Source organism: Cebus imitator, unplaced genomic scaffold (genome assembly GCF_001604975.1).
Source record: "Cebus imitator isolate Cc_AM_T3 unplaced genomic scaffold, Cebus_imitator-1.0 Scaffold117, whole genome shotgun sequence".
Taxonomy (NCBI): Eukaryota; Metazoa; Chordata; class Mammalia; order Primates; family Cebidae; genus Cebus; species Cebus imitator.
The window spans coordinates 591,419-612,270 of NW_016107432.1; the positions used below are offsets into that span (position 1 = coordinate 591,419).

A 20,852-nucleotide genomic window follows, 5' to 3' on the forward strand; every position below is an offset into this window, starting at 1 on the left:
GAGGGAAGGGGAGGGGAGGGTAGGAGGCAGGGAGAAGAAAGAAAAGAAATGGAAACTATCTACATTCCATTACATTTTTCTGCATGGCTCTTGATTATTTTCTCCCCAGTATTAGTGACCCTCACTGGGCCTCAGAATATTACTCACTCAATTTCCCACAGTAAATATTTTGTTATTCCCATTATCGAAAATGTACTAAGATTTTTTGAATAAGCCAATTGTGTTGTTCTCTCTAGCCTGTATACGTACAATCCCAATAATTATTTTTAATGAAAAAATACTCAATAGTGAAACATAACAAATTTTTAAAAATAATGAAGAAAGAAGGAAAATAAGGTTAATGGTGTAAAATAAATAAGACACAATCTTGTCACACTGTTTTCATTCTAGCCCTAGCATGCTTTTTCTTATTCACAATTCACACAGCACTTTTTGGATAATTTATTTCATCTCTATCTCTGAATTATTATTTATTTTCGAGAAGCACTAATAATATATATACCATGAAGAAATTTTACTTGATAAACTATTAGCCACTTCCTTATAGGGGTCTAACAGAGAAATCCTGATCTATGCCAGTGAAATATAACTGCAAAGTGACAAAGAATATTTTTAAACAAATACCTCAGTCAAATAAGTACTGCTCTTTCAATAATTGCTTTGGAAGATAATGCATTTTTAGTAGTGTTGTGTAACGTTTTTTTTGTTTTGTTTTTGACACGCAGTCTTGCTTTGTTGCCCAGCTGAAATGCAGTGGTGTGATCTCTGTTCACTGCAATCTCTGCCTCCCTGGTTCAAGTGATTCTCATGCCTCAGTCTCCTGAGTAGCTGGGACTATAGGTATGTGCCACCACACCTGGATAATTTTTGTATTTTTAGTAAAGACATGGTTTCACCACATTGGCTTGGCTGCTCTCCAATGCTGACCTCAAGTGATCCACCCGTCTTGGCCTCCCAAAGTGCTGGGATTACAGGCGTGAGCCACCACGTCTGGCCAATGTCATGTAACATTTCTAGAATTCTTAATTCGGCATATGAGTCATTCCCTTTCTATGGTACTACAGCATCCACATTTCATAATATATATACACCTTCCATTACTTATCACGTATAATTTCTTGCTTATGTCAGTCTACCAGAGCACCTCCAAAATGAAGACTTTGTCTGGATTAACTTTGTAGCTCATTTGCTAGTTCACCATTAGATTCCATAAAGTTTTTAAAGTGAATACTCAAGTGAAATGGCAGTACTCCATATAAAGAAAAAATTGGGGAAAGGAGAACAGTCTTATTTTCAATGATATACCTGGAAGGAGAACACCATCTGCTGCAGCAAACGTGTAAGCACAAAATCCCCGATACTGAATTAACAGTTTATCAAAATTTGCTGTTGTTTCTGGGAAAAGCCACTCTAGTTTTCTGAAATCCGCCACATTTACTCTATCTTCTAAAATAAAAGAGAACAAGAAAAGCTTTAATTCAGTGAGAAGGTTAAATTTCCAAAATAAATCAGCAATAGCTCATAAACATTACCTTTTTTATTGTTTTGTACTTTTCCCAATTGACAAAAACTTGATATTCACAAAACCAGACTTATGAGGAAGTCTATTCAAGCAAAGAAGTACAATTGACCTCAGTGACATATAATGTCACATAAGTTTGTGGGGCAAACTTGGAGGTAGGACTTTGCTCCAAAATGAAGAATAGAAAGGAGAGACCATTTCTGACAAGCATGCATTGCTGCTGAGAGAAAAGCTGACTGGGGTACTTCCAAAAGAGTGTGTAATGCTTCCTGCTGCTGCCAAGTAAATAACCCAAGGAACTGAGCAGAATCGACTGGCTGCTAGGTGACCCAGACAGAGATAGATTGACCTCATTCAATATAATGTTGTTCTTAATAATATACTAGGTGGCAAAATGTGTTTCATATGATGCTTATAAACCAGGACTATTGTTTCTTGAAACAACAGAAGGTTCTGAGCAAAGACAGTCAAAAAAATGTCTGTTACTTGATTTTAATAACAAGGTGTGTAATTTTTGTTCTTTATATTTTTTAAAATTCTTCCTACTGTTGGTTAGCTTACCTATTTACATTTGATAAGCAAACTGAATAAATTTTTACACAAATAATACCACGTATTTATAAAACATTGTTCCAAAAGTTTCTTAGCTTTCACAATCCCACCTATACTTCTATGCCTGGTTCTAAACCCAAAAAGCAGGCACCACAAATGATCTTGTGGCTACCACTAAAAGTAAATGCATAATTTACAGAAAATAAATCATCTCTCTTTTTTCCTGATATGCCTAAAAGCCTCTAGCAATGACAATATGTGGCAGGTGTCAATGAAATTCTTTTAGGAGAACACTGGATCACCCAATTCACTGGAGCAGTAATTTAATAGTGTTCTGGTGAATAAAAAGTTTTGACGTGCCAGGCATGGTGGCTCATGCCTGTAATCCCAGCACAATGGTAGGCCGATGCAGGTGGATCACCTGAGATCAAGAGTTCGAGACCAGCCTGAGCAACGTGGTGAAACCCCATCTGTACTAAAAATACAAAATTAGCCAGGCTTGGTGGCTCATGCCTATAATCCAAGCTACTTGGGAGGCTCAGGCAGAAGAATCGCTTGAACCCAGGAGGCAGAGGTTGTGGTGAGCCGAGATTGCGCCATTGTGCTCCAGTCTGGGCAACTAGAGTGAGACTCTGTCTCAAAAAAAACGTTCTGACATATGGTAGAAAATGACACATCTAAATCTAGGAATTTGCTGGTAAACAGTCTCGCCAATATGGTTAACTTAATATTCACTGTTGAAGCTACTTTAACTTTTTGATTTAATATTTGCTTAGATATGCTGTTTTAATGAAATGAGTAATAAAAACCTTGAACTGAAAAGATATTTTTTAGTTTCTGATTTAGTTTTCACTTTTTATGTATTCTAATAGTTTAAGAAATCACTGCTATTTTCCATCGTTACAAAAATAGAATTTGAAAAGAAAAATCATAGAGTAAATTATTAATTTCATTTTCCAGAACAACTCTCTTGTTAGGCAACATCAACATCTCAAGTCTCAGGCTCCTTTGTGGCATTCTTTATAAATGTTAAATTGTCTTTAGCTAAGATAGAAGAGTCTAAAATGGTTAAAAGTTTATTGATAAAGATTTTCTTTCTGTAAGAATCAATGCATCTTCCAAAGGCCTAAATAAGCTCAATTAATTTTACAGGGATAATGTAATAACCTACCCTGGGCTAGCAAAACTGACTCCATTTTAGCTGTAAACTCCAACCTGGCTTCCTCCTCCTTACCACAGCCCCTTTGGGTGCATAACTGGGTCATGCTGCACTGAAAAGCATTGAAGGTACTGTTGTTAACACTTGTAACCATTGTAACTGCGTCCTGCTTGGCATACCTCCCCCCTGCTATTGTAAGAAAAAAGTTTCCCTTTGATCATTGTGTAGAAGGAGACTGATAGCTCCCCTGCTTGGTAATTGTATGGAAGCCACCTGTGCCCGCAGCCCCTTCCTCTAACCTGCTTTTCTGCTTCTGTAAAATTCTGCTTCAGCTAGGTACTCCCCTCCCCTACCTAAATCAAGGTATAAAAGATAATCAGGCCCCTTCCTCCGGGCCGAGAGAATTTTGAGTGGTAGCCGTCTCTTGGTCGCTGGCTAATTAATAAAGGACTCTTAATTTGTAACTCAGAGCATGGCACATTCCTTCTAACTCGCCCGGTTACTAGAGTGGCCATCACCACTAAAACAGACATTATGTAGGCCAAGGCCCTGCTGGCCAAAACTTCAGCACAAAAAACTAAGTTAATTACTGTCACTCAGGCCCTCCAATAAAATAGAAATAAACACCTCAACAGTTACACTGACAACAAGTATGCCTTTACAACTATACATATTCATAAAACTATTTACCAGGAGCACAAGCTTCTCACTTCAACTAAAAAAACTATCAAAAAGGGCCTAAATAAGCTCAATTAATTTTACAGGGATAACATTTATTGGTTTGTAAATTCTCAACTTGAATCTGAGGTAGATACCTAACAAATAACATTCTAAAGAAATTGAGCTCTATTTCCAACAAAATAGCAAGGAATAATATTCTTTTCTCCAACAAATCAATAATAAAATCACTAGGACTGCAATAAAACACATCTGCACAAAAAATCATTGTTAACCAAAACATGAATGATAACACTAGAAATGTAGGAATGGTTACTGCTAGATAGTAAGTTATTCACATTACATAGTTTCTGTTTTCCACCTGTCCTCTCATGAACATTAGTGCTTTTTTTGGAGTGGGGGAGGGATGGAGTCTCATTCTATCACCCAGGCTGGAGTGCGGTTGTACGATCCCAGCCCACTGCAACCTCTGCCTCCTGGGTTCAAGCAATTCTCCTGCCTCAGCCTCCTGAGTAGCTAGGATTACAGGAGCATACCACCATGCCTGACTAATATTTGTATTTTTAGTAGAGACAGAGTTTTGCCATGTTGGCCAGGTTGGCCTCAAACTTCTGGCCTCAGGTGATCCACCCACCTCGGCCTCCCAAAGTGCTGGGATTATACATGTGAGCCACTGCACCCACCCCTCATTAGTACTTTACAATCAAGAAAAATGTTTAATGCTTTATCAGAAAGATATAACATGAAAATTTTAGAACAAAAGAGTGACTTTGTTCTAGAGGCAATTTTAAGAACAGAAAATAATGATTTTCATTACCCATGTGTTCTTTCATTCTACACATATCAGTTTTCACAGTAACTCCATTGAGATAATGTTGAATTACTCTCTCAGGAAAGAATATTTCGTGAGCATCCAGGAATGGCTGAAGGTGAGTGAATAAATTACTGAGGACACCAACTATGACAGTTTCGTCTTGGAAGCTGGTCCACAGAGTGGAAAGTGCAATGAAGATAGGCTAAGAAAGAGGAAAAAAAATGTTCAAAATGTAACTGTGTAATAAAATTATAAATTACTGTCCTCTTTAAGATAAATACAGTTGTTATTTGTAAAGAAGTTAGTTAATTCTCCCTAAGTGAAAGTCATATGAATTTAGATAATAGATTTTAGATAGAAATTTAACTCATAAATTATGATATACCTGGAAAATAAACTTGCATTATGAGAAATAAATTATGAGAAAATACACTTGCATTTTATTTCAAGGCATTTTATTTTGGTATGATTATTATAAAGTTAATTTACTTTAAAAAGCCAAATACATGTGATCACCTAAGAAAGATTATGGGCTCTTCATCTCAAAAAACCAAGGGAAAAATCTCTTAAAAAAAAAATAGGGCCTGGGGCAGTGGCTCATGCCTGTAATCCCAGCACTTTTGGAGGCTGAGGCGGGCAGATCACCTGAGGTTAGGAGTTCAAGACTAGCCTGGCCAACATGGCGAAACCCTGTCTTTACTAAAAATACAAAATCGGCCAGGTATGGTGGCATGTGCCTGTAATCCCAGCTACTTGGGAGGCTGAGGCAGGAGAACTACTTGAAGCCGGGAGATGGAGGTTGCAGGGAGCTGAGATCGTGGCATTGCACTCCAGCCTGGCCGACAAGAACGAAACTACATCTCAAAAAAAAAAAAAAGAGAGAGAGAGAGAGAGTGGGACAACATGCCAACATAGAAAAGCTCCCCCCACCCACCCGGCAAGGACACCAGGTTAACAACTATCTACAAAGAAAAAACACCTTCATAAGTACCAAAAATCAGATGTGTTTAGAGGGGAATGAACACAACAGTGTCACTGAAGACCTTTTTTTTTTTTTTTTTTTAAAGACAGGGTTTCACCATGTTGGTCAGGCTGGTGTTGAACTCGCGACCTCAGGTGATCCATCCGCCTTGGCCTCCAAAGTGCTTGGATTACAGGCGTGAGTCACCATGCCCGGCCTGAAGACCATTTTTGTGTTTGTTTTCCTGGCTGATCATCTAATAAAATATAACAATATTAAGAAAGTAAAATTTAAAAGCTAAATATGACTCATTATAATTAGATTTACCTGGCCCAATCATCACTCAAAAGAACCTGGAAAGTACAGAGACATATCTTAGGGCGTGTTTTGTGAGCTGCAAGTTAAAGATTTTAGGCCACTGAGATATGTTTCTTATTCATATTAAAGGTCATTGACTTATAGAACACATGAAAAATCAACAAGGCCCCATATGTAAGCTAAACAATTTGGCCTTTTGTTTCTTGGGTTTTAAACTAAATACTGGGCATGACTGCAGAGAGTTATCACAGTCTCATATCCTCTATAACAATACTGCATGTACATTTTATACCACCTTTTCCAGATAAGGTTTGTCCATAAAATGGTGCAGATAATGACAAATCAATATAAGTGCAGGCCTGGTAAACAAAATGATTATTATCTGTCTTTTCAGGAAGGTCACAAGTTATATCATCTCTTGCACTAGAGCCAATTTCTGACTGGCTCCTATGAATACATTTTCAACCTAGTACTATGATTATTTCTGTTGTCACAGCCAATACGGATATGGTTATCATACTACACAGCTGCAGTTCCTTTAGTAGCAGTTGCTTATGTAGGGGAATTCTCTCATTCAACTTAAAGCATACTATTACTACAAAATAACCATAAAGAGCAGGATCAACTTATACAAAACTAACATTATATTTTTAGAAATTAAATATAATTATAATGACTTGCAATCCAATATTATAGGGCTCAACAGGAAATTTACCCTTAAGGTAAAGGTTTATGACAAATACTTACAAAGACTTGTGATGTTGGGACGGCTGTCTTTGATTTTACGGTCATTTTTAGTTGTTCCAGATGAGCTCCTAACTGTTTTGTCATCATTTCCACTTCTTGAGCACCGGTAATTATGTCTGACTGTGAAAACAACATAATTTGCATTAATATCTTTATAATTCTACTATAAAAATCATATGTATTTCAGACCATGCCTGCTTCCTACATCCACTGAAAGTATGCTCGACGACAGCCAGAAGTCTGTTCTCTGCGGTATCCTCAACCCCTAGAACAGTACCAGCATATCTGGTGCTTACCAGATATTTGTGAGATGGATGAATCTTTTGAAATACAATGGATATACTTTTTTTTAAATGTATACAGGTATTCTTAGATTTTTTTTTTTTTTTTTTTGGGGGAGGGGGGACGGAGTTTCGCTCGTTACCCAGGCTGGAGTGCAATGGCACAATCTCGGCTCACCGCAACCTCCGCCTCCTGGGTTCAGGCAATTCTCCTGCCTCGGCCTCCTGAGAAGCTGGGATTACAGGCACGCGCCACCATTCCCAGCTAATTTTTTGTATTTTTAGTAGAGACAGGGTTTCACCATGTTGACCAGGATGGTCTCAATCTCTTGTCCTCGTGATCCACCTGCCTCGGCCTCCCAAAGTGCTGGGATTACAGGCTTGAGCCACCGCACCTGGCTTTAGATTTAAATATAATTGCGTTCTTGAGAAATGAATCCTCAAGAATCCATTTTTATATAGCTGTTATTTTCCTATTCCTCAATGACAAAATTAATTAGGCATTCCTCTGAAAACTATGTTGATAACAAGATTTAATAAAATCACATTGAGAAAAATCTGTTAGGAGTGAGCCAGCAGGGCACTGCAGGTTGGCAGGCTAGTGAGATCTCACCTTGTGATGTATGATATATGGTTTAGGGGATGACCAGAATCCCTGTACTGAATCAGGGGATATTTTTGAAGACCCTGTCATATAAAGTTCATCACTGAAATGACTCACAAGGCAGTATAATATTGTTTTCTTGATTTGAAAGGATCAAAGGAATTTGCTAAGGTTAAAGACTTGCTTACTATGAATGCAAAACTGAAATGAACTAGAAAAGCGTTTGATGAAGCAAACTATGGATCTTGATACCTTCTGTACTTTCTGAAACTTCATTATCTTCTGGAGAAAGTACATATATTAACTGTATATTTTCTATAGTAAGGTCCTGATAGATATTAGCCATGTAAATGAAAGATGAAGAAACAAAAAGTTTTCAGCTTTTATTTCCATGCCTTCAATTTTAGGGTGATCTTTGGGCCTTTATTTGACTACATTTATATAAGCATACTTGAACTACTTGCTGGGTTTCAATGATCACACATAATAAGTTAAAGTACCAGCCAGGCACAATGGCTCATGCCTGTAATCCCAGCATTTCGGGAGGCCAAGGCAGGTGGATCACGAGGTCAAGAGATCGAGACCATCCTGGCCAACATGGTGAAACCCAGTCTCTACTAAAAATACAAAAATTAGCTGGGCATAGTGGCGTGCATCTGTAGTCCCAGCTACTCAGGAGGCTGAGGCAAGAGAATCACCTGAACCTGGGACTTGGAGGTTGCAGTGAGCCAAGATCATACCACTGCACTCCAGCCTGGCAACAGAGTGAGACTCCTTCTCAAAAAAAAAAAAAACGTTAAAGCATCTTATAAACCATTTGTTGCTTTCTGGCTTTTGACTATCTAAAGGGTGAAGCAGTATTTATGTGTTAACTGTATTTGTGCCTTTGTAAGCTATACTGTAGGTATTTATTACGCAAGATCTAAATGACATCTTTGACTTTATGATAACTAAGACATGCTTCATGTATCCTAAAGTTTTTAGGCAACAGTAAACTGAAAGGTTAATAAAGGTAGTGAGCTGGTTTGTGATCCTTCTAAGGAGGTGATATAGAAAAATACAGTTTGTAAGGATTTTTATCTGTCTTAAAAGAAAATTTGTCTTAATATTCTTTTCTTCATATAACAAGAGTGACTTTTTTTTTCAAAAAACTAAAAGTTTCATGTGAATGCTTTTGTGTTCAGGCATTTTTGATTTAAAACCATCTAATGGTTTTAGATGGTGGCTCACACCTGTAAATACCACCACTTTGGGAGGCTGAGGCGGGCGGATCATGAGGTCAGGAATTCGAGACCAACCTCACCAACATAGTGAAACCCCTTCCCTACTAAAAATACAAAATATTAGCTGGCCATGGCCTGTAATCCCAGCTACTCAGGAAGCTGGGGCAGGAGAATTGCTTGAACCCTGGAGGCAGAGGTTTCAGTGAGCTGAGATCATGCCATTGCATTCCAGCCTAGTCGACAATGCGAGACTCCGTCTCAAAAAAAAANAAAGCCTGTTACCTTTTAGGAGAACTCATTCTCCCATATCACATTTAATCTTCTCAGAATAAATGCTTTCAGTAGCAAGAATAGTTTTAAAAATTGATGACAGGATAAGCATTTGGGATAGTTTTTATTTATATGTTTGTAAGTACTTGTTCATTGTGGAAATGTGTACTTGACTAAAACATAAATGGCTATGGAAAGTGCTTTTGTAGTTCAGGATATACAGGTTTGTGTGTATTTAGCTTATTGTAAAGCCTTTAGCTTAAAAATAAGGATTAAAATTGCACTTAAATAGATCACTGAATTTTTGCTATTGTGAAACTGAACTTTTCTTGTGACACAAACATTATAAATCAACACTTGGGAAACTTTTACTTTCTTAATCTATTGATACAAAGAATAAAGTATGAAAAATTAAACAGAAAAAATCACATTGAACAAGGCAGAAAATCTTAAAAATCACAGCATTTAAAGAAAAACAATATGTTTGATACAACTATGATGGTCGGAAAACAGGTTGCTAAACACTGAATTTGAAATAATTATATTTATTCTTACTCTGTGCTAAGCACCACATTAACCACTTAAAAATACAAAAAGGGATAAATACAAATAAGAAAAGCAAAGAATAGAAAGGTAAGTAAATTGTCTTACTAATAAGACAGTTAATAGGGGATAGCATCATGGTGGACTCCAAACCATCTGAGCCCACAGCCCAGCTCTTAACCATTATACTGTGTTGCCCAAGATGTAACCAGAAATGGTTGTGTGTGGGTTTATGAGTATAGCATAAAAGAATGAAATCTATTTGAAGAGAATAAAGTGCATTTGAATTCTTGACATCTGTATGTAGCCTAATTATATGCTTTCTAGACTATTTTAAATGACAAAAATAATTACTTCATGAGTAATATCAACTATTTTCACTGTATTAAAACAAATGTTTATTCATAAACATAACATGCTTTAATTTTACTCATACTGCTGTTTAAGCATTTCTCCTCCTCCTGCCTTATTCTTCCATACACTATTATCTATTATATCGAATAGATCTCTTATCTACCCTCACAGAGTTTTTTCCCCTTGCGTGTTTTAAGTTTTGTTATAGGAAATATGAAAATTCAGTCTTTAAAGTCTTTTAAGATTTGTGCAACAGCAACGAGAAACAAATACGTTTGCATATGTTCTCCAAAGTATACGTTGCATTGGACATGCAAACTTACTAAAACCTACAATTAAAAATACTCTAAGGCTGGGTGGTGGCTCACACCTGTAATCCCAGTGCTTTGGGAGGCTAAGGCAGGTGGATCACTTGAGGCCAGGAGTTCGAGACCAGACTGGCCAACACGGTGAAACCCCATCGCTACTAAAAATACAAAGAAATTAGCCGGGTGTGGTGGCACATGTCTGTAGTCCCAGCTACTTGGGAGGATGAAGTAGAAGAATCACTTGAACCCCGAGGCAGACGTAAACGGAGGTTGTGCCACTGCACTCCAGCCTGGGTGACAGAGTGAGACCCTGTCTCAAAAAGAAAAAAAAATACTCTAGACCCCTCCCCCAAGCTGTGTTTGCAGGATCCATTCACAATAGACACACAGAGCTTCTTGCTTTTTTTCTAATAACGTCCTAGAAATTACTCTATTTACTAAAAAGAATTTACTCACAATCATCTAGAGTTGTTTTTTGTTTGTTGTTTTTGTGTTGGTTTTTTTTTTGAGATGGAGTTTCACTCTTGTTGCCCAAGCTGGAGTGCAATGGCGTGATCTCAGCTCATTGCAACCTCTGCCTCCCGGATTCAAGCGACTCTCCTGCCTCAGCATCCTGAATAGCTGGGATTACAGGCACACACCACCACACCTGGCTAATTTTTTTGTATTTTTGGTAGAAATGGGTTTCCTCATGTTAGCCAGGCTTGAACTCCTGATCTCAGGTGATCTGCCCGCCTTGGCCTTGAAAGGTGCTGGGATTACAGGCATGAGCCACCAGCCGGGCACATCTAGAGTTTTTAATTATAGTATTAGTCTTCTAAATATGCTATCACTTAAAAAAAATTTTACTGTAATATTCAAATGGTTGGCAAAAGCATGTGATCCCAGCATGTTTCTTTGTCTTCGTCCCCTTCCCCCATCTTTTAAATACTTTTTATAAGTTCCTCATGCTTTCTTCCATGTACAATTTTCAACAAGTCTAGTCAAATTTATAGAAGCAGAAATTAGAATGGAATCTCTCATGTTTAATGTTCTTATTACAACAGAAAGAAAATATAATAAAACAAGCATAAATTCCACCTAACTGATGTTTTTACTTGCCTTATCAGGAAAAATCAAGAAGCCCTGTATTGCCTGTTTGTGAATGGGCCCTACCAATATAGTCTTGGGGGAAGAACTCTACAAAAATCTCGACTTACAGGTTTTAACAAATGTTCTGTCAAATGCAACTTTTACTTGCACAATAACATGCAGCTTTCTCTGTCTGGTGTCTGCCTTGCACTTTAAAAGTTCATGGAGGATGGAATTTTATTCTCTCAGTTAAGAGAGTCAACAAGACTCTGATCATCACTCCCTTTTCTAAATATTTCAATGTGTTCACTGCAGCAGACAAAGTCCTGATCAAAACAAAATAATTCACTATCTTACCCAGGCTATTGGTTGGATAATTCACTATCTTACCCAAGCTATATATTGCTTTTTTTTTTGAGACATAGTCTCACTCTGTTGCCCAAGCTGGAGTGCAGTGGTGCAATCTCAGCTCACTGCAACCTCTGCCTCCTGGGTCCAAGTGGTTCTCCTAACTCAGCCTCCCAAGTAGCTGGGATTACAGGTGCCTGCCACCATGCCCAGCTAATTTTTGTATTTTTAGTAGAGATGGAGTTTTACCATGTTGGCCAGGCTGGTCTCAAACTCCTGACCTCAGATGATCTGCCTGCCTCGGCCTCCCAAAGTGCTGGGATTACAGGTGTGAGCCACTGTGCTCAGCCTATATTTGATTTTTTAAATGTTTACATCAACTGACTGAAACTTTGGCAAGAGAGAATTTTTAAAAATCAAAATTGCTACTTTAAAATTTTGAAGTAGTATCTGTTCAAATAATGTGACTTTAAAAAGAATATTCATAGATTTTAACATAGGAAAAATCTTGCCAAAATTTAAATTGATATAGTTTATAATCAGGAGATAATACTGATTAAACCAATATCCATTTCATAATAATTGACCTTAATTGTCACTAAGACAGATTGATGGGGAAGGACTGAATACTTTAAAAACAAAACAAAACAAAACAAAACAAAAAAGTCTCTTTGAGCAGAAAAGAATCAGAAAGTTAAGAAAACTCATCCTGATCCTGACTAAAGTCAGTACAAAATGGCCGTGAAGAGTGCTTAGATAAGAAAATTAACTTTCTTAACAACATGAGCAGCAAGGAGCTTGGAAATGAGACACTATATGGAAAAATAAAAGCTCTTCAGCTTGTTTCACTAGACAAATGAAATAACAGCTGTTCTGCTAAGGCCCGAGCAATGATGATGATGATAATCATAAACAATATCATTATCACTTTACTGAGCTGTTGCACTACGCACTATGCTGCCTTATTTTCATAGTGAAGACTACAAATAAACCATTTTACAGATATGGAAACCAAGGCATAGGGAAGTTAAGCAACCTCCTTAGGGACACAGATTTAGTAAGTGGCAAAGTCATGATTAGAATTCATGTAGTCTGGTTGCAAAGCCCACACTCATCACTTCTACACTTTACTCACTGCTCCTCTCCAGCTGTGAGAAGTAGAACACCAATGAGAATTTAAGACTTGGTTTATTATGATTCATGATTGAAAGCTATGAGAAGATTCTGTACAATGAATGACATCTTCTGCAACGTCCGTACAGTATGTATGACAGTTTCCCAAGGTTCTTTCTTATAATATTGCCTCTGAATGCAGGTGACAAATGTCAAAGTGAAGTTCTACTCCTGTGGCCTCATATGCACTTCAAAATAAATAGACTACAAAATCCTCTCAATAGCTGACTAGTTACATAAGGCTGATAGCCACAAGGTAATGTAAGGGGATATATCTGCCCCAAGAGAGTGACGTGGTTTTTATTATTAATTTATTTACTTATTCTTTTTAGAGATGGGGGCTTGTTTGGCTACCTAAGCTGGAGTGCAGTGGCATAACCATAGCTTATGCATCCTCGAACTCCTAGGCTCAAGCAGTTCTCCCACCTCAGCCTCCCAAGTAGCTGGGATTATAGGTTAGTACTACCATACTTGGAAAATGCTATTTTTAGTAGAAACAAGGTCTTGGAATGTTGCCCAGGCTGGTCTGGAATTCTTGGCCTCAAGCAGCTCTCCAACCTCAGCCCCCCAGCTAGGATCCTTCCTTCTGAAGGCAATTAGATAGGCTAGTTGCGAGGACAACCCCTAGTTTGTTGCAATGAAGTCATGTCATCAGGACAGTTAGGTAAGGAGAGAGGACAGACCAAGTGCATCCAATAGTAGTACCAAGACATTAAAATACAAGTTAAAAAGAAGAGGTGGTCAGAGTACATCCTATTCTATCCCTCAAGAAATTGGCATTCACTCATATAAAAGACAGTTCCACCAATCAAGAGTCTTATAGTTGCTGCAAAACAGACTGTAAAAGTAAACAGTGACGAGTAAGAACATAACTTGCTGTCATGCAGTAATTAACAGACTGTGTTCCTTGCTACCCTAGAATGTCATGGGGATATCCCTTAGTGAAAAGGTCCTCTAATCCCTTTATGTAGATACCTGTTTTATATTTGTAAAATTCTAAGTTTCTGAGAGAAAGGACACTGTTACTTTTTTAAAAGGTTATAACCACCACTTTACCATATTTTCCAACTCTCTGGGGATACTTTTTGGCTTGTTCATTAGATCTAAAAACACCAGATATAAAAATCTTTTCTGGCTAGGTTTGGTGGCTTATGCCTGCTATGCACCTTGGGAAGCTGAGGCAGGGGGACTGCTTGAGGTCAGATGTTCAAGACCAGCCTAGACAACATAGCAAGACCCCATCTACATTAAAAAAACAAAAACACCTTTTTTTTTTTTTTTTTGAGTCAGGGTCTCCCTCTGTCACTCATGCCAAGTGCACTGGTATGATTTTGGCTCACTGCAACCTCTGCCTCCCCAGCTCAAGTGATCCTCAGCCTCTCAAGTAGCTGGGAATACAGGCACATGTTACTGTGCCTGGCTAATTTTCATATTTTTTGTAGAGATGGGGTTTTGCCATGCTGGCCAGACTGGTCTCAAACTCCTACCTCCCAAAGTAATAGGACCGACATTACTTTGAGCCACTGTGCCTGGCCTATGAAAAACCTTTTAAAAAAAATCTTTTTGGCCGGGCACAGTGGCTCATGCCTATAATCCCAGCACTTTGGGAGGCCAAGGCAGGTGGATCATGAGGTTAGGAGTTCAAGACAACCTGGCCAAGGTGGTGAAACCCTGTGTCTACTAAAAATACAAAAATTGGCCGGGCATAGTGGCAGGTGCCTGTAATCACAGCTACTCGGGAGGCCTGAGGCACAGAATTGCTTGAACCTGGGAGGCAGAGGTTGCAGTGAGCTGAGATCGTGCCACTGCACTCCAGCCTGGGCTACATAGTGAGACACCATCTCGAAAAAAAAAAAATTATTTTCTACCAGTTGTTACAGTGAGAACAAATAATTACACAAAAATTATTTGAAAGGCAACTACCTGCCAAACAATGTTAGATACTTGCTCTGAATTAAAATACAGTATTACTCACACATATACACTGTTTAACTACACCATGCTAACAATCCTATTATCAAGTACCAAAGATAATGAAAAAATATAAAATAAATTTCTACCAAAATATTTTCATTAAACTCTAAACCCAACTTTTCTATTTCTATTTTATTCCTAACCCTACCAAAGCAATATAAACTGAGCAGTTATCCTGATTCTACCTGATGTGGCCTTATAACATATAAAGAGATTGCATTATATGAAAAACTTCAGATCTTATGAACTTAACTCACCAAAATGATCTGAAGGAAGACCTCACATTGTCGTATATTATATAGTGCCTCTTTTAACATATATGGCTGAAGCTCAGCCTTCATGAGTGGGTTGTCGACTGCCTGCTCGAGGACGGCTGTGTAGCAGTATGCCTGGCGCTGGGTCTTCTCAAGCTCATCATCAATATGCTGCAGGGTGGCTGGGATTGCTTCATGGAGAACACCTGGCACTGTTTGTAACAGTATAAAAAGGCAGCCATAAAGGAGACTCAAAATGATTAAGGAGAAAAGGCCTAGAAAGTAGTCACATTTTAAGCATTCAGTTGGGGTTTATTCCCCCTTCAAATTAGTAATAATGAGGCATGTGTTTCATGGGTCCCACAACATAAAGAAAAGAGTCTAACACAAACAAGATCAAACAAAAGATATTATCAGAATGATAACCCAGTTGTAGCAGGTCAGCTTTGCTACTAAATACAGAGGAGTTTAGAAAATAGGCAGAGTTTGGAATTATGTGTTGTTAATCATGTCCTTCCAGAAAAGCCACTGGCTCCTCCTTCTGTATACCATATCTTTTCTAGTTATTGAAAAAAAAAAAAACCCAACAAAAAAACGAATGTTTGTTAATAAACTCATCTGGATGGTGAGAAATGACAGAATAGTCTAGCAAGGGAAGGTCATTTATGAAAATGAAAATTTGAGTTTTTAGAACAGTTTTTAAAATAGAAAAAATTTCCGTTTTATTTTTTTATTTTATTTATTTATTTATTTTTTTTTTGAGACGGAGTTTCACTCATGTTACCCAGGCTGGAGTGCAATGGCGCGATCTCGGCTCACCGTAACCTCCGCCTCCTGGGCTCAGGCAATTCTCCTGCCTCAGCCTCCTGAGTAGCTGGGACTACAGGCATGCGCCACCATGCCCAGCTGATTTTTTGTATTTTTAGTAGAGACGGGGTTTCACCATGTTGACCAGGATGGTCTCGATCTCTTGACCTTGTGATCCACCCGCCTCGGCCTCCCAACGTGCTGGGATTACAGGCTTGAGCCACCGCGCCCGGCCAAAATTTCCGTTTTATACTAGATTAGTGATCTGGCGAAGGACACCAACACCTTATCAGTGGGCCTACAGGAGTACCAAATTCATAAGGAAGTTACCTTTTCTGGTAGGTACTTCATTAAATATTTCATAATACTTTCAAACTTATAGATAAATAATGCATTAAGTATACAATAACAAAGAAGATGCACTCGAATTTAGAAATTTGAAATATCTCCTTGTGGATCTTTTCATTCCATTAACTGCAGCAGGAACTGTTTTCAGGAAGACTTTTGTTTTTTAAACAACTAAATTTTACTCCCTTTTGGTTACTGACTTGCAGTAAAGAGCACAAAGCCCTGCTGAACTGGGGAGGTTAGCTTTGAGCAGAACCCTTCATTTCTTTCCCAGATTCACTGTCTCATACTAGCTTCATGGTACATAAAATTTAAAGTCTTGCTCCAGCAAAAGTAAAAATCACTACATATTATAAACAATAGTAACTTAAGGAAATAGTAAAAAATGCAAATCTTACATTTAAGAATGCCAGTGGTGTGTTATTATTTTCCCCACTGTGCATTTTAAATTTTAAACATATATAACCTTTAGAATTAACCTAATGATATACCTACAATCATCAATGCCTTCTCCTCCTTTTCCACAGTCTCTGTTAAATAAACGAATTCCAGTAACAATCATGGTGAGTTCTTTCAGTTGGCGTTCTTTGTCCTTCTTAGAAAGAGTTAGAAATGTCCCAAGCTCAGCCTGAGGAAAAACACTCTGGAGAGCAGCTAAAATAAACCAGAAAAAAAAGGAAAACAAAGTGACAGAATAAAGATATCAGAAATTAAATAAGTTTTTCTTTCTTTCAGCAGAAAGTCAAGGGTGTGAGTTGCTTATGTAATTCTTTAAATTTCTGACACCTGATTATAGAATATATAACAAAATTGATCATACATCAAAGCTGGACTACTGAGAGTTATGCCATTGCCTCATGTCCATTTTTAATAATTGAACAGCCATTAGTAACTTTTTGGCAATAGGCATGAAAACAACCTTTCTAATTAGGGATTTGAGCCGAAAAATTGATGCTTTAAAATAACTGTGGAAGAGAGCCATAGGAGAGTTAGACATTTTTCCTATTCCTCATTTTAAAGTATGAAAGTGGGCAAAATTTCCTAAGGATAAAACACTGCCCCTTTCCATCATCCACTTTAAATGACACTCAATTTCTGTTAACAATATGAAATATCCCTTTCCAGCTTTTCTATTAACTCAATCAGTGTGGTACCCTCAATCCTACTATCAATGTTTCTCTAATGAAGTGTAATGGGTCCCTACATATGTGCAGCTCTAAGAAATTAGCAGTATTTCACTTTCTAGAGGTGCTACTTGAGTTTTAGGACTGATACACAGTGCAAAAGGAGACTGGGTACATTTTAACTCATTTGTGCTGATTTTTCTTTTTCAGATAAAAAGGGAACTTCAACCTTTAACACTTTTAATTTAATGTATTTTATAAAATACAATGATCATATATTTTCACTTATGAAATGGAAATTGGTTATACTTTTTACCTGTTACCTCTCTGACAGTCTTGATGTCTGTAGGGGATCCAAGGCCAGAGCGGAGTAACACATAGCTGATAATCTTCCGGTAGAGGCTTTCCAATTCTTCTTTAGTACATGCTCTGTTATCTGTAATTTCCCTGGTAACGGAGCCTAATCTCAAGTCTAGGACTCGGTGATGTTCTTCAAGAAATTCCACTAAAATCGGCAAATAACAATATTCTATATATTTGATATTCAGAATTCTTCTCACCTAAGAACTAGAGAAAAACTGGCTTGGATATGGCAATTCTACTTCATGAAAACAAGTAATTTCTTAAGATGTAATAATGAAATAAAAAACAGTGGCCAGCAAGTAACCTCAAGACAAAAATCTAGTAGAAAAGATTTATTACAGCCAGGCGTGGTGGCTCACGCCTGTAATCCCAGCTCTTTGAGGGGCTGAGGCAGGCAGATTACGAGGTCAGGGGTTCGAGACCAGCCTGACCAACATGGTGAAATCCTGTCTCGACTTAAAAATACAAAAATTAGCTGGGTATGGTGGTGCGCACCTGTAATCCCAGCTACTTGGGAGGCTGAGGCAAGACAATTGCTTGAACCCGGGAGGCGGAGGTTGCGGTGAGCCGAGAGTGCATCATTGTACTCCAGCCTGGGCAACAGAGCAAGACTCCGTCTCAAAAAAAAAAAGATTTATTACAGTGACTTAAATGGAATACTTGGTCAAAACACCTAAGACTTTAAACAGCCAAACTAACCAGTAAATATCAGAAAAGGCTAAAACCTCTCAAGCAGAAAGAAGATCATTTTTACAACATATATATTTTTAATACTATCTGAAAAATATAAATATATACATACTATATATTTATGCTATATGTAAGCACATGTAGTATACTATACATAAGCATATACAGTGACAGAAATATATATGTAGTGTGTATATATATATATATATATATTCCTTTCAGTTATGTGTATTTTTATTTCAGTTCTAGTTAAATTTCCTCTGAAAAGCATTATTGATAATATAGTGTTGCATCAAGAACTGTATCCCTCCTTATTCCTCCTGTGATATGCTGAGGTATAGTCTCAACGCTGGCAGGACACTATGTTCACTGAGCCATTGCAAAGATGTTTCTTGCAATGACTCAATAAGACAACCCATATTACCATTACAATGGCAATAATTAACATATCCACCATGCATAGTTTATACCTATACTCTTGCCACAAAAGCAACTGAGAACTTTTTGCAAATTAAAAAAATATATATATATATGTATATATGTGTGTGTTGTGTGTGTGTGTGTGTGTGTGTATATATAACAAAAATATAGGCCGGGCATGCTGGCTCATGCCTATACTGTAATCCCAGCACTCTGGGAGGCCGACACGGGTGGATCACAAGGTCAAGAGATCAAGACCATCCTGGTTAACATGGTGAAACCCCGTCATTACTAAAATACAAAAATTAGCTGGGCATGGTGGCGCACGCTTATAGTCCCAGCTACTGGGGAGGCTGAGGCAGGAGAACTGCTTGAACCCAGGAGGCAGAGGTTGTGGTGAGCCGAGATGGCGCCATTGCATTCCAGCCTGAGTAACAAGAGTGAAACTCTGTCTCAAAAAAAAAATATATATATATATACATATATATATATATATATGGGTTAAATTTTATCAATTCTAAAACTACTTTATTGCTTTAAAATTTCACTATTAAGCAAAAACACAAGATATATATTTTTACATAGGTAGCATAACTGAAACTAATACATAGAAAATCACTAAATTGTTAATAATGATAATAATGATTGTACTATATAGCAGAGGCAGAGGGATTCCATTGAGAAATATATTTCTTTTATATAGCAGGGACAGAGGCAGTCCATAGAGAATTATATTTTCCTTTTTCTTTTGTTTCCAAGTTGTCTTTTATGTATGCATTAAATTATTTACATAATGAGCGGGGCATGCTGGCTCTCACTTGAAATCCCAGCACTTTAGGAGTCCAGTGTGGACAGATTGCTTGAGGCCAGGAGTTTGAGACTAGGCTGGGTAACATGGCAAAACCCTGTCTCTAGTAAGAATACAAAAATTAGCTGAGTATGGTGGCATAAGCCTATAGTCACAACTACTCGGGAGGCTGAGGTGGGAGAATTGCTTAAACCTGGAAAGCAGAGGTTGTAGTGATCTATGATCGCGCTACTGCACTACAGCCTGGGCAACAGAACAAGACTCTGTCTCAAAAGAAAAATAATTTACATACTGAAAAACTTTCTATGCTTAAATTTCCCATCACTCATTTTATTTTTGGATAGTTCCATAATTTAGGTAATTATTATAAGATAATAATATAAACCAGGAACAAGAAAATCTACAAATTAAAAACTTTTACCTTCAATGGGCTGGTTGTTTGAATTTCTAATTATTGTGCATTGGTGCCATAAAGGTTAAAAGACAATAGACTTGGGAACAATAATTATGACATAATAATTTGAATTGACTTTTAACACTCACAAAGGCCAATGATTTTTTTTACGTAGCATTTCTAACATTGTTATATTCTTCAAAGTTGAAAAACATTTCAAAAGACTGCCAAAAATTAAACTGTTAAATTGATTAAACAATTAAATTCACTGTCAACCCTTCTTAGCTGAAATATAATATGAAATTGTTCTAAGTATAAAAATAGGTAGTATATGTTACCTCGATTTGTATAATTCATATCAAAGTAGACTTGCATCTTTATAGTGTCCAGGGATGGATTTTTAGTATCCAATAGCCGAGCCATACAAAGCTAGAAAAGAATAGCCCATTAATGCTTTTAGTTATAGTTTCTGAGACATTCAAGTATTTCCTGAAGTTATTTTCAAAAATAAAAGGAAAGGCGGTGGTTTCTGATATTTATTCACCTATAACCCCTTCTATTATTTTCTTTTCTCTTAGAGGACTTCAGGCTTTATGGTTTATTTAACCAAAAAATTGTTTTTGAGACGGAGTCTCGCTCTGTCACCCAGGCTGGAATGCAGTGGCTTGCTTGGCTCACTGCAACCTCTGCCTCTGAGTTCAAGTGATTCTTCTGCCTCTGCCTCCCGAGTAACTGGGACTACAG

The 20,852-nt window shown here is 37.6% G+C and overlaps 1 protein-coding gene across 3 annotated transcripts in view; it reads right to left on the reverse strand.

Annotated features, from left to right (window-relative positions):
• The window catches only part of CFAP206 (cilia and flagella associated protein 206), a 51,142-nt gene that overhangs the window by 23,935 nt on the left and 6,355 nt on the right, over positions 1-20,852 (reverse strand). For all 3 annotated transcript variants that reach the window (XM_017538913.2, XM_017538911.2, XM_017538912.2), the window contains exons 4-10: positions 20,447-20,537; positions 17,750-17,938; positions 16,805-16,963; positions 15,158-15,366; positions 6,752-6,871; positions 4,729-4,927; positions 1,306-1,446 (exon numbers count right to left, since the gene is read on the reverse strand). In XM_017538913.2, the coding sequence (XP_017394402.1) occupies positions 1,306-1,446; positions 4,729-4,927; positions 6,752-6,871; positions 15,158-15,366; positions 16,805-16,963; positions 17,750-17,938; positions 20,447-20,537 (1,108 nt within the window). The remainder of the gene's footprint in view (positions 1-1,305; positions 1,447-4,728; positions 4,928-6,751; positions 6,872-15,157; positions 15,367-16,804; positions 16,964-17,749; positions 17,939-20,446; positions 20,538-20,852) is intronic.